The following is a 13,532-nucleotide window of genomic DNA, read 5'->3' on the forward strand; positions in this document are numbered from 1 at the left end:
AAAAGGTCCCTCATAGCAGAGATTTCTATTTTTTTTTTTTTTTTTCTTTTTCAAATCTGCAAATGGAAGGGAACATACAACTTTGCACTTTGACCTGATTTATAAGAAATACAAATTTTTTTTGTGTGTGTATGATTGATGTTTCAAATCAGTGTTGTTTCTCCTCTGGCACTCAAAACAGACGAACCTCATAGAGTCATATACAAGCTTTTGATAAAAAAGATGGCAAGGCTGCAAACTCAAGCTGAGTTGTTGCTGTCAGACAATGTTTCAGAGCTTGGAAGGACTTGGGAGTGTATAAACACATGACATTCGTAGATGCTGAAGACTACAGAGAGCCACTATTAATAAATGAGCCAGTGGTGACTCTGTGTGAAGAGTCTGCAGTATTATTAGTTCAGGACTGAGCATATACATAACCCCATTTTTGGGATACGACAAACACCCTATAGTATCTAGAGGTAATAGCCTAATTGACTATGCTAAGTCAGTGGTGCAGGATGGAAGCTGCAGGGGCCCTTCATCTCTACCCCTGCACTTTCTTACCTTTCAAAATCACCAGCCACACTTCATTAATAGCAAAAACTATAACGCCAAAGAATTATTCATCTTAACTAGACAAATATATATGAAGAAGCTGCTTGGCATAAAGACCCTCTTTATGTCAAGTGCTGGACCTCTCAAGTACTCATCATCATTTAACCCCTCTTACTGAGGCGTTTTGGTGCTGCAATGCAAATAACACATAGCATAAAATGACAGACATGCTACTGCAGAGGACAGGGAGCTTGCATGAAAAGAATACAGGTATCCTCCCAAGTCATTTCAAGAACAAATTGCTACCTATAGTAGCCTGCAAGACAGCTTTACTGAAGGAAATCATTTTCATGGCAAGTGTTTGATGTAGCTCAAAGGAGGAAATGTAATGCTATTTTAGTGCCCAAAGACAAGGTGCTTATGGAGATTTCAAAACTGTAGTAGTTTTATCCCTAGTTTCTTGAAAAATCTGAAGAAAAAACAAAGCTTTTGAGTGACTATTGGTGTTTGGAGTCTGGAAGTCACTCTTTAATTGTTTTAATTACCATTTAGAGCAAAATAACCAAACCAGTAATTAAACTGTCAGTTAAACCAATGATACATATAGTACACAGTTTATTCCAAATAGTGTACTCTAAAACAGGGATACCCTTCAACAATCACAAAGAAACATTTAAATGAAAAAGCAATAGCAATTCAACTTCCATAACTTTCAATCCCACCTTATCACTTCTTAACATTTGAGTATTCTGTATCATATGTACTGTAAAAGGAGGCTGTCAAAAAAGCTGCCATCCCTGAGAGTGCAATCACTGTATGGTTTAATTTGTGTGTTTCACTCTAATGAGATGCCTTCATGTGATCTCAAGTGCTGCAATGAGGATTTTACTCAAGGACGAACCTGAGACTGTGGCTATTTCCTATTGGTGTAAGTGACCTGATGTATGTAATTTAAGCATGTTTGTGCTTAGTGGCACAATCTTGTTAGATCTGGTAGTCAGACTCTGATAACAGACAGAAATAATTTTCAATAACAGAAGCAGGGAAAAACAGCTTTCCTTCCAAATGCTACACAGATAAAAGATGTAACTTTTCCCCTTCTTTCATTTTCCAGTGGCAGTGTTAATTGTCATGTATTTCACTACACGCCTTTCACATCCTAAGTATCTTAGACTTAGTTCAGAGTTCTGAATATCATGTAAATTATGCAAATCTTGAGGCTTAAATGTAAGCTTGGTATCCTCTGAAGACACTGTCTACTTATGAAGTCTTTCTTGCTACTTTCAAATGTTTCATGTAAACTGTTCCAAAACTCATCATAATATTTTCTCTGGAATCAGTTAGTGAGATTGTCCTTTTTGGGCTACCAAATGTTGATGTCCAGCCACACTGTGCCCTCTAACAGGCAATGGGCACATAACAATTGTCTATCAGAAAGACAAATAGAACTGGTTGGATGCTTGATTATAAGAAATAAATTATAAACGGGATACCATCCATAAAGGAATAGGATATTCTGTCATTTCTCTTAATATACCAGCTGAAATACAGCTTGACTAATTAATTAGTATCCACTAGTAGTATGTCAGACAGAAATGTAATCCAAAATTGTCCCTTCATTAAAGATTCCCCAAAATGTTTTCTGGGAGCCTTATGAAACTGTGTTCTCCTAACTCCACTAGATTACATTTGAACACTGACCAGTGAATCCACATGAATGTGCAGATCACAGACATGACCAGACTAGAGGACATCATTTCTAAGCCATTCATGGACGTATTTGATTTAACTGTGATTTGAACAAACCTATATTATTTTAGACATGCATACATGTATGAGGATGAGAGTTTATTTTAAGTTTCATGATGCTTACTCTCTTCTGTATGTATTTTCTTTGTAATTTTAAAGATGAAGCAAACATTTTTCTCCCCCATAACTGCTGTAAGATGTCTATGCAAGAATTTCATTCCATAAAGATGCCAGTTATATATATATCATACACATTATACCTTTGGAAAGAATAGTGCTGTTGCTTGTTAATTTCTAAAAGTCCTTAAATTGTGCATTATTTTAATTAAACAAAGTAATCTAACAGCCACTGCAGATGCGATGGGTATGCATTGGAAATTTTACAGATAGATCTTCATTCTACATACTCATGCCAGAAGTGACAAGAATCTGGTGAACAGCACAATCCAGATGATACAGATCAATAAAGAAGCTTTTTTATGAGCAGACACTGCAGCAAGTGGGCACAGTGGAGACGTAAGACTATAAAACAATTCTTTCTTTGAGGGTACAGTTGGGTTTAAAAAAGATAAGCAGGCAAGAGCCATTGTTACTAGGGAATTGTGAAAATCAGAAATGCAAATAAAGGTTTTGGTTTTAAATGAAGGACAAAAGTAACTTAAGAGTGTTTGTGGGGTGTTTTACCAACCCAGCTGTGTTAATGTCAACAGTCTTTTATGAACATTGCCACACATATTCAAGACTGTATAAATGGCTAATTCACTCCTAGAATGTGGAATTCTTTAAAATGAAATGTGGCAACTATTTGAGACTATTTGGTAGCACAGTCAATTAAAAAAAATACGGGAAGAAGGGCTTTTCCAATACTATACATTTGCACATCCCATGTTAATCATGTGTGGTAAGTGTCTTAAAAGGAATTGTAAAACTCCATATTGACTGGCTACAAAGTAACTGCTTCACTTCTGTCCTCCCTTGTGTATATATGTATCTCCTCTTGTATTCTTACAGATGTCTCTGTGTCCCTCTTGTTAGATGGCTGTTCTCCTCTCTGGTAGAGGAATGTTGAGAAACATCTTTTGCAGTATTCCCACTCTCTTCCTACTGGCCCAGAATTACCAGCTTCTGAGAGCAATGCAGCTCTGCCACTACTGCTGGCAGGGGGAAGTACCTGCTGAGACAGATGGTGCCAGTTATTGACAAGCTTTAAAAATCAAAGGTCATACAGTTGGATTTGACTTGTGGGCTTATGAAATTGTCAGCCAATGAAAACCATAAGCATTAAACAAAAATAGAGTATTGTGGGTTTTCTGACTTCTGCTGATGAACAAGTGAGCTACACTACCCCACGCTACGTACTGCCCACATGGTGCACAGTTATACACCACTATGGTCATAACACCATTATCTCTCCACTGAAGGCAGAAAAGTTTCACAGTTTCGTGTTAAAGATACTCAGAATACCTGATGGATAAAGGCTAGAAAAAACTGTTGAGAAAGATAGCATTTAAGGATTCTTTGAGCTTGAATCTCGCTCCTAACTCTGATCATTGAACTTTATTCAATCATTCCTCAGGTAATTGCAATAATGTAATTATTAGAACTGAAGGGAAAAGAGAAATCCTCTTTCATGGGTGACTGCAATATTTTGAGACCTGATTTCATTTGCATATCTAAGCTCCAAGGCAGTCTCCTGTATCAGCTTTTCTAGACTTGCTCTTCAATTCCCAGTTTTGATCACTCTAGAGAAGAAAGTCAACAAGAAACCAAACTGCCTAGTCAATGCATCCTATTAAAACAGCCCACTTTCAAGCTTCCTATGAGTTGGAGTATTAAATCTGTAAGATATTGGCTTTGGCTATTAAATACTTTGCTTTGTGCTGGCACTATTTATTGGATTATCTTTCTGCTACTTTGAAAATGGTGTGTAGATGTTGTGCATGACTACAAAAAAAACAAATCTAAAACCTCAGAAGGGACCACTAAATATTTCCTTTAGGATAAAGAACTAATTATGAATATGCTTAAAATCTAAACATAGCTTTCAGTTAAGGCAAGAGAAAAACATACCTGTGAAAAGCCAACCACTTCTCCATTTTCATCAAGAACGTTAAAATTGATGATCGGTCCCTGGACATCAGGATTGCTGAAGTCTGTATCACTGTAAATACGTACTACAGGAGCCCCATTGGCATATTTTAAGGTGGACAGCACGGTATATGTGTAGTGAGCTAATGTAAAAGTATGCTGCTTTATTTTCTCCATTCCACCTACAAAAGAAAAATGTGCGTACATGTCAGATTTTTTATGGAACTTTAAAAGAAGGATGATGTTTCAGAATGATGTAGCTGGGATGTAACCAACACAAAATTGGTAGTTTTGGGTTACTTTACATGAATATACAATTTGCAAAAATGTCTTTCCTCACACAAAAGCTTCAGAAGTTCTGCTGCACTAAATATTTATCTACAATTAACCTACTGTAGAAATCTAAAGTTACACTGAAATGGATTCATGCACATGGCAACATTGATAGTTCCAGTCTAAACATATCACTAAGACATTCCAGCACAATTCATTTGAAAAGCAAGTTTTGCTCCAGATCTGGCTCTGGAAATTGTGGGAATGAGACACCAATTCTAGTACAGCATAGAAAGGAAATTGCTATGTCTAAGATTAAAAAAAATATATAATAAAATTACACATGAAATGACGAATTAAAAGTGTTAGTCTACAAGAAATTTACTTGAATATTGATGAAATATTCTTTCAAGCCTGCTCTTCTTTTTGCAGAAGAAAAAGAAAGAGGATGTTGTGAATGCCACATTGACTACACCCATGCAATCTATCCGAGAAGCTTTGCAGAGAAGTTTTCACAGAACTTGTCCTGGAAAAAGCATAAAGAGGAAATATGCCATCTTTCTTTTCCTTTTATTTCCCCCCCAGCCCCCTCCCCTCTTATTTTCCTTTTTTTCCCTACATGGACAAGTTTGGAAAAAAGAATTTCATCTGTTTCCTGACAGATGGAGACTTCTACATCTCTGCATTCTGAGGGGCTGTTCTGTCTCTGTTAGATGTCCCTATTGAAATGGCTTCTTATTCTTGTGCTGAGAGAATATGCCATAGGATGATATACTGTGATCACCTATGGCTTAGGGAATATTATGATTAGGAAGTTAAAACATAAGCATTAGATACAAACCCAGCCCTTTCAGTCAATGGAGAACATACGTAATCTGATATGAAGAAGTAGGTTGTGATATTTACTGGGATAAACTGCTGACAGGAAACAAGTAATTGGGTATGACAATAAATATGGTAAGAGAAAAGGAATAACCCTAATCCTAACTCTAATCAAACAGTAATTTATCACATTGAACAAGAAAAGTACAAGTAATCTTCAAAGTAGAAACTGAAAACTTATGAATTTGCATTTTTATGGAAGACAATTAGAAGATAACAGTATGATCTCAAAGTATTCTAAGTAACACAGAGAGACACCTGAAGGTTAACAACATGTTAATATCCAACCAAATCTCCACTGAAGACAGCTGGAGTTTTGGCTGAAAATCCACAGTGGTTTCTATTATGCATACTATGTTTTGTACTATGGTGGACATACATCGTGGGGAAAAAAAAAAAAAAAAAGGAAAGAATAGTGTCCTCAAAAGCCTTCTGAAGTAGTATTTTTCTCCTTGGGTTTTAGAATCATAGTATTTTTTGTGATGTTGAGTATCTTATTTGAGGTACATAAGCTTTCTGTAACTAAAAAAGAGGTCTGACATTTTCTTTTGCTATTTTTTTTAAAACAAAACAAAACTGCGTAACTATGAATATCACACTTCTGTGAATATTATATTTATATATGAATATCTGGAAACTTCTACAGTCTGATATAACAGTCCTTGGAGAAGAAATCTTGTAATCTGCTTGTTGACTTTTGTGCTTTTACCCTTAAAAAGACTGCATCATTTATGACTGTATACAAAGGAAAAGCGGAAAGATATCTTTCTCTTGACATCCAGAAGAATTACATTAAATTCCGTTACTTCACTTTTCTTCAAGTTTCTCTCCTTTAGATTAGCTAGGACAGCAGACAGCATAGAAACAAGTCAGATATAATGTGGAAGCACCTTTTTGGTACTAAAGAATGATAATTACAAATAAGATATTTAAAGAGATACTAACACGCAAAGCACTTTCAAGGAACATTGCCAGAAGCAAATCAGTACAATTTCTAGGTATTAGACACAAGAAAATTGGCAAGCATCTCTAGAACATTTTTGTCTAAACGATGATGTGTATTTTCAGAGTACTGGAGAAGAAAAGATTGCCTAGTCAGAGATGTCCTAGTCATTACATGGTAGAAGTTAAGGGTCTTGAATTAGTAAAACGAAATCAAACAGCTATTACTCTGCAATTGCCAGAAAGTAGCTGTCTTAAGAGAAGTGACTATCTTGTCAGCTTCTGAGACATCTGTAATCTCCTGATTCAAAGCTTTTCCAAATTGGCAGGAATCTTTTAAGGGAAAATTAAACTACTGTCTTTGTATCTTGTTGAAGAAAACTCTTTTTCAGAAATTTCGGTCTCTCAATCACAGCAATCATCCTGCTATAATTTCTGTATTGTCTTCAGCCATTCTCTTTTAAAGTTGCTTAATCATATTTCCTTGTTCATTATTGAGAAGCTGATGAGCCTCTTAATTATTTATTCTGACAAATCCAAGTGCAGTAGCCTGCAGTTGCTTTGTTGCCCTGTGACTGCAGAGAGCAAGATGTGTTGCCAGGGTCCCACATTTTAAAGTAGCAGAATAGGTTGTGATTAGGTCTGATGTCACAGCAAATCCTGTGAAAACAAATGTCAGCAATCTGAAGCTTGTTCTGACAGAAATAGTGATATATTCAGAAAATAGTTGTGATTTATTTTTATTTTGCTAAACAAAATGACATGTAGTGTATCCTGCATAAATCCAGTGCTTACCTCATTTCACTCTCCCCACTAGGGAAGTGAATATGAGAAAGAGAAAATAAAAACTAGAACAAATCTTTTGTCTCTAACATGATCTAAGGACTTCCATTATTGCATCAAGCTTCATACTTGGGTGACAAAAATAAACCTCATTGCTTTACTGAATCTGTCTAGAGTAAATGAGGAGGCAATCTTCTATGTTTCGGTTGAATTGGTATTTATTAGCTTATAGCATTCCTGCATTTTATCTTCTCTCTATACAGAACTCTGGTTTTATGCCCAGTTTCTTAACTCTGAATATTTGGAGACTCTTCCCTAGCTGCCTGTTTGGGGATAAAAGACGTAGCACACCGTAAGACTTATGGAAGACATACAGCTTGAAAAAATCATCAGTACTTCCTCTTGAGAAGGTGCTGGGAAGGGCTCAACTGCCCTCACACCCTCTCACTTTATGGATTGTATTCCTTATCAGTGCATTGTTTTGTTAAGGTGAATTGCATCTAGTTCCTCCTAAAAATTAATTCGAAATGAAGAACAATATATGTACTATGTAATTTGGATCAGAATGATTCTGATATAGTCTAAATTACAGCAGTTGAAGTCTATCTAATAGCACTCACTGTATTTGTGTGCAGGAACACATTCAGCAAAAAGGATGTTCTCATTAAGGACTTATTTCTTCCTATGGTAGAAATACAAGGACTTCTCTAAAAAGTAAACTCCTGCATTTCTGTGGATTAATATGACCCTTATTGCTTTGTACCCATCTGTATGTTTTGACTTTAGATTAACCCAGACATGATAATTTAATTAATTCTTCCCAATAGCACTTAGTTTTTCACACCACTTTGTTGCCACAGTGAATGCCATGTGTTTTTGCAGTGACAAAGTTATTGAGCAGAAGAGATTGACAAAGAAAGCTTGTACTTTGGTACACAAAACTTCTTGCAAAAGTACTTCAGTAAACCTGTGGAGATGCTGTCAAACCTCATGTTGCTGATGTATGTTTGTATGCTGTATCCTGACAGGTTAGCATGATTTCACATGTATCATCCCAATTTATATTTCCATCTGAGTACTTTTATGGAAACGGATACTGTTTCAGTATTGAAAATTCAGAGTGTCAGTGTCTTGGATAACCCACAGATAAATTTACAATGTCAGCTTCTCCCCAGGAAGTGCATATATGCATGTGCCTGTCCACAGAGACTGTGGGACAGTTCAGTCATCTGGAAGAGAAACTTAAGAAACAAAAGGGTTCAAATTATGTGCATTCAAGCTATGCACGATTGTCACCACATAACTGTGCATCCACTGCTTGGCTTGCCTGGGGATAATGTCTTGCATTTGCATTAACTCTATCTTAGTATCTGCTTTTTATATGCAAAATACAGTAAGATTTTAATTTTCTGGTGAATTTCATCTAATCAGAGAAAAACAGATGACCAGTAAGTATTCAGTATAGAGAACTTTTGCGTTAGTATAGACCTCGTTTTGCATTATGCAAATGGCAAACATGTAATGGCATACAATCTCCTCCCTGAAACAATCAGGATTTCAGTAGCTCAAACGTTGAAATTTTAGTTCTTCCTGAAAGAACTGTAGACAGATAGGCATATGTCAACATCTATAAAATATTTTGAATAAAAAGATTAAGATAACGCGGAGACCGAAATTGAGCCTCTAGAATGAAAGCTCTGGTGCTTAAGGTTTTCTGGCTGTACTCAGAAACCTCTGTGATCTGCACTGAAATACGTTTCTTTTCTCTCTTATTATGATAAATCAAATACTGCAGTTAAGGAAGAGGAGAGGTATAAATCAAATATACAGTTATTGTTCTAACTTGCTGTGAAAAAAACCACAGAAATGGAGGTTTAATTGAACAAATTTTCTGTTGCTCCAGTAAATCCAAACACATACCTCTGGATAAGAAAAAGATCAATGTGATTCATTATTCTTCAGCATTAGGGAACAGATAGCAACAAGGCAGAGAAATGATGAGCTGCAATCTCAGCAAACCAATCAGCAGGGAGTGAAACCAAGGTGCAGCCACCTTCTAATAAATCCCAAACAAGACAGATCACTATCTGGGACCTGGGAATCAATGTGCCAATGAAGCCATGGAACCCGTAAATCCTGTCAAACATTTGGAGTCCTTCCTTCCCTTCCTCCAAGAAGGGTACAGTAAGATCCATTTCTGGTCTTTTTTTTTTTTTTTTTTTTTGTGTTCTTTTACACATAGAACTGAATGTCTCTGACTGAAGTCTGTCACCTACTTAGTGTTATACTCCCAAAGAACATCTCTTGAGGATGAACTTTGCAAATTTGAGTAGCTTGTCTTAAAACCACAATAAACAATTGTTTATATAAACCACTGCTATTTTTGAGCAATCCTGCTTCAGACAAAACACTGCAAACATGAAAATAAAAAATTAATGTGATGATCCAACCCCCTGCCCCCATAGTGCAACCCTGAAATGTTATAAATACAACACTAGAAGAGTAAATAATGAGAGGAAAATATAATAAACATAGTTAGAAATCTTAACCTCTCTTAGAAATCTTACCACTCAACCTATGGTAGGGCTCCTACATTCATCAACAAATATATTAAATATAAACATTCCTGGTCATTTTTTCCCCTAAATGGTAAGAACAGCTGTCCTAAGTCAGACCAAACCTAGCTACTGCCTGTCTCCCAAACTGACTAGTAGCAGATGCCTAGAGGAAAAAATATCTGAAAAAAAAAAAGTAACTTCTGAGCAGTTAGATTGATAAAGATTTGATACACTGAATATAAAGAAAAAAACATGGAAATGGGTTTACAGGTTGGCTAAAAGCAATTAAACATTACTTTTAAAAACAGAACTAAGGGTATAAGAACCCCTCATGGAATTTAAGCATTAAAGTTGTTATATTAACACTTCCTTGAAGTGAACAAGTAATACCATTTCAATACGGTCATAACCATTAGCAAATCTAGTTCATTAAAACTCAACATAAAACACTGTAACTAGCTTATCAGCAAATTCATAAAGCCATTCATCATCCACAATCACAGAAAAGGCACGGACAGATTGCAAACTCCTTATTCACACTGAACCACATGAACAATCCAATCAACTTGATCTATAAAACACATGTAATTAAAATTGATTTGGGGATCTCAAAGTGGGGTGGACAGTGACCCTTTCTTGCAACTGAAGTGACTGTATTTGCGAGCAAGAAGGGAAAAACCTGTATCCCTAGATGTCATTTCTACTTCAAAAAAAAATTAATACCTTGTCAAGCATAGATTAGAGCAGCCTTCTTTCTTCAGATGAACAAAAAGAATTACTTAAAAAGGAAATTACAGTTATGAAACTATGTCATTTTTTTAATAGTATATAGTTTTGCTTGAAAGTACATAACAGTCCATCTCACAAGATCAGTGTCCAGGTTGAAACTTCAGATAAACTCTTGCAAGTTAACTATGTACTTTCTGTGTGACAGAAATGGAGAGCCATGTTACACTCTCAACACCACTAAATCCGTGCAGAATTCAATGGGTAATAGGGGGACCTTTTACACTCTCAGCACTAATTCTTTGCATAATAGCTTAAATCCTTCTATTCTCCTCCTTCTCCCACACCATCTCAATAGTTAAGACTGTGGGAAGCAACTGCTTAATCCTCTATTCAGAATGTTATACCCAAACCAAACATGAAACACATACTCAGTGTTTATCTTCATGAACAGAAGGTTCTCGGATGCCCTGGCTCCCATGTCTTTAGAGCAGCTAATTCAAGCTCTGCTTTTACACAGTGAGGGAAGTTAGCAGCTTTTGTTCTGAATAGAATGAGCAGCACATTCTAAAGAAAGCAGCTCCTCATTTTCAAACAAGGAATATTTTGCCTTTTTTTTTTTAATTTCTTGGGAGTACTATACGAGAGGGGAAGTTGTATGTGCCAGCTGGGTGACTCACCTTTAGTGTAACTATTTTAATTACAGGTACAAATCAATTTTGATTAACTGCTTGTTAGACTGAAAGCTACCTAATAATGCAAATAAGCTCCAGGTAAGATACATTTAATTTACTGTTTGCTATTTTTATGAGATACTGGTTTTTGTGAGCCAGAAGAGGTATGTGTGTGTGTCTGTCCATTATTTTTTCCTTCCATGAGCCCAAACCATACTCTCAGCAGAGGAAATAATTCCAGGATGGCTTTTCAAACAATAAAACCAGCAACATAAAAGATGAATTGGGAGACTTTCATAAAATGCAGAGTGTTTTGCACACCTCATGGAAGCAGCATTCAAACTGCATCTCCAGAGTGGTGGATGACACAAGCCCACAGAGGTTTCTGCAAGAACAACAGAATCATCCCTGGATGTATGTATTTATGAGATACTCGGATTTTACCTCTAAAGGCTTTATCTCCCAAAGTTTTTCTCAGTCCAGCGGAACAACTTCTGCTTATGCTTCTGTCATCTTAAGGAATAAATGCAAGGGAAGCTTGTAGTATAAAAGCACATGAATTCTCCCAGCAGCTGTTAGAAACCTGAATGTAACATACAGGCTTGGTTTCTGCTTCATTATAAAAGTGGCTCTGTCCTTTGTTTAATGGAGCCTGCTATGCACAATTCCTTGAAGTCAGCATGTGAAAGCTTTACTACTGCTTGTTCCTTGGTATTTTCAATTCTCAACAGATAGACTGCTAATATCAGGCAGTGCATAAACCCCTTTGTCTCAAAGCTATAGTCATGGAGATTTAGAAAATGTAAGATGAGGCAGTAAATCTTCTGTTTTCAGGTCAGTAAGACTAATTCAGCCCTAACTTTGCATGGACAATTATCAGCAACAACTTTCTAATCACTTTAACATTGTAGGAGGGAAACATTTCTCAACTTCTGCTCAGCCAGAGACTATTACTATCATAAGGTCTGCAGTTAAGTACAACTCCTCCCTCAAGTAACTTTTATATAAGACTCATAACTTTTTCTATAAGTCACCAGTATTATTTGACAGACTCATGACTTTCTAATGGTTCTAGAGTTTTGTGGGCTGCTTGTTTTTGTTTTTATTTTCCCCTGAGGTGAGCTGCAGACCAATGGAGAGAAACAACTTGCACCAAAAAAGAGTTGAATATAAATACAAATGCATTTTTCTTGGGAGGGAATCTCTCCCTCAGCATCAAGAGAACCCTTTAAAATATTCTGCAAACCAAGTCAGCGTCTCTGTTTTTCTCCCTAAGATGACAGATCCCAATCTAAAGCCTTACTAGGACATAAATCAGTTCTGTTTCAAAGCTCACCGTGCCTGCATTAGGTGAAGAAGGGGTAATTGTGTGCTCAAGCCTCACACTTCAGTAACCACTGGTTTGACTCTACCTTCCTACAAGTTTTACATTAGCGATCCTTTTAACATTTCTGGAATCTTTTGGGGGTTGGACTAGATGATCTTTCGAGGTCCCTTCCAACCCCTAGGATTCTATGATTCCTAGGATTCTATGATTCTTTTTGTCAATGAAACACTTTGGTGCCCAAGGCCGCACATCAATTTGCATTTCAGGTTTTCCCTGCCTGATAATATTGGTTGAACAACTTCCTTCTCTTTCTCTGATAATCTCTGAACCAGGGCTGTGGCTGACAGTGTATTAAGTAGCGGGGATGCTCTCTGTGTTTGCTCTCGTGCAGCCTCTGTATTCCACTCTTTCTCTCTTTTTTGACCTAGACAGGCTGGAGACTTGGGCGGGGAGAAACCTGATGAAGTTCAACAAGGGCAAGTGTAGAGTTTTGCATTTGGGGAAGAAAAATGCCATGTACCAGTACAGGTTGGGGGCTGACCTGCTTGACAGCAGTGTAGGTGAAAGGGACCTGGGAGTCCTAGTAGACAGGAGGATGACCATGAGCCAGCAGTGTTCCCTTGTGGCTAAGAAGGCCAATGGCATCCTGGGGTGCATTAGAAAGGGTGTGGTTAGTAGGTCAAGAGAGGTTCAAGAGAGGTTCTCCTCCCCCTCTATTCTGCATTGGTGAGGCCGCATCTGGAGTATTGTGTCCAGTTCTGGGCCCCTCAGTTCAAGAAGGACAGGGAACTGCTGCAAAGAGTCCAGCGCAGAGCCACAAAGTTGATGAAGGGAGTGGAACATCTCCCTTATGAGGAAAGGCTGAGGGAGCTGGGTCTCTTTAGTTTGGAGAAAAGGAGACTGAGGGGTGACCTCATCAATGTTTACAAATACGTAAAGGGTGAGTGTCAAGAAGATGGAGTTAAGCTTTTTTCAGTGATGACCAGGAATAGG

At 37.1% G+C, this 13,532-nt stretch overlaps 1 protein-coding gene across 4 annotated transcripts in view; it reads right to left on the bottom strand.

Annotated features, from left to right (window-relative positions):
- Positions 1-13,532, bottom strand: part of MOCOS (molybdenum cofactor sulfurase) — a 219,414-nt gene that overhangs the window by 51,144 nt on the left and 154,738 nt on the right. For all 4 annotated transcript variants that reach the window (XR_007888640.1, XM_051610814.1, XM_051610816.1 and 1 more), the window contains one exon: positions 4,357-4,556. Coding sequence is in view for 3 of the 4 variants with exons in the window: in XM_051610814.1 (XP_051466774.1) it covers positions 4,357-4,556 (200 nt within the window). In the remaining variant the exon portion in view is untranslated. The remainder of the gene's footprint in view (positions 1-4,356; positions 4,557-13,532) is intronic.

Source organism: Apus apus, chromosome 2 (genome assembly GCF_020740795.1).
Source record: "Apus apus isolate bApuApu2 chromosome 2, bApuApu2.pri.cur, whole genome shotgun sequence".
Taxonomy (NCBI): domain Eukaryota; kingdom Metazoa; phylum Chordata; class Aves; order Apodiformes; family Apodidae; genus Apus; species Apus apus.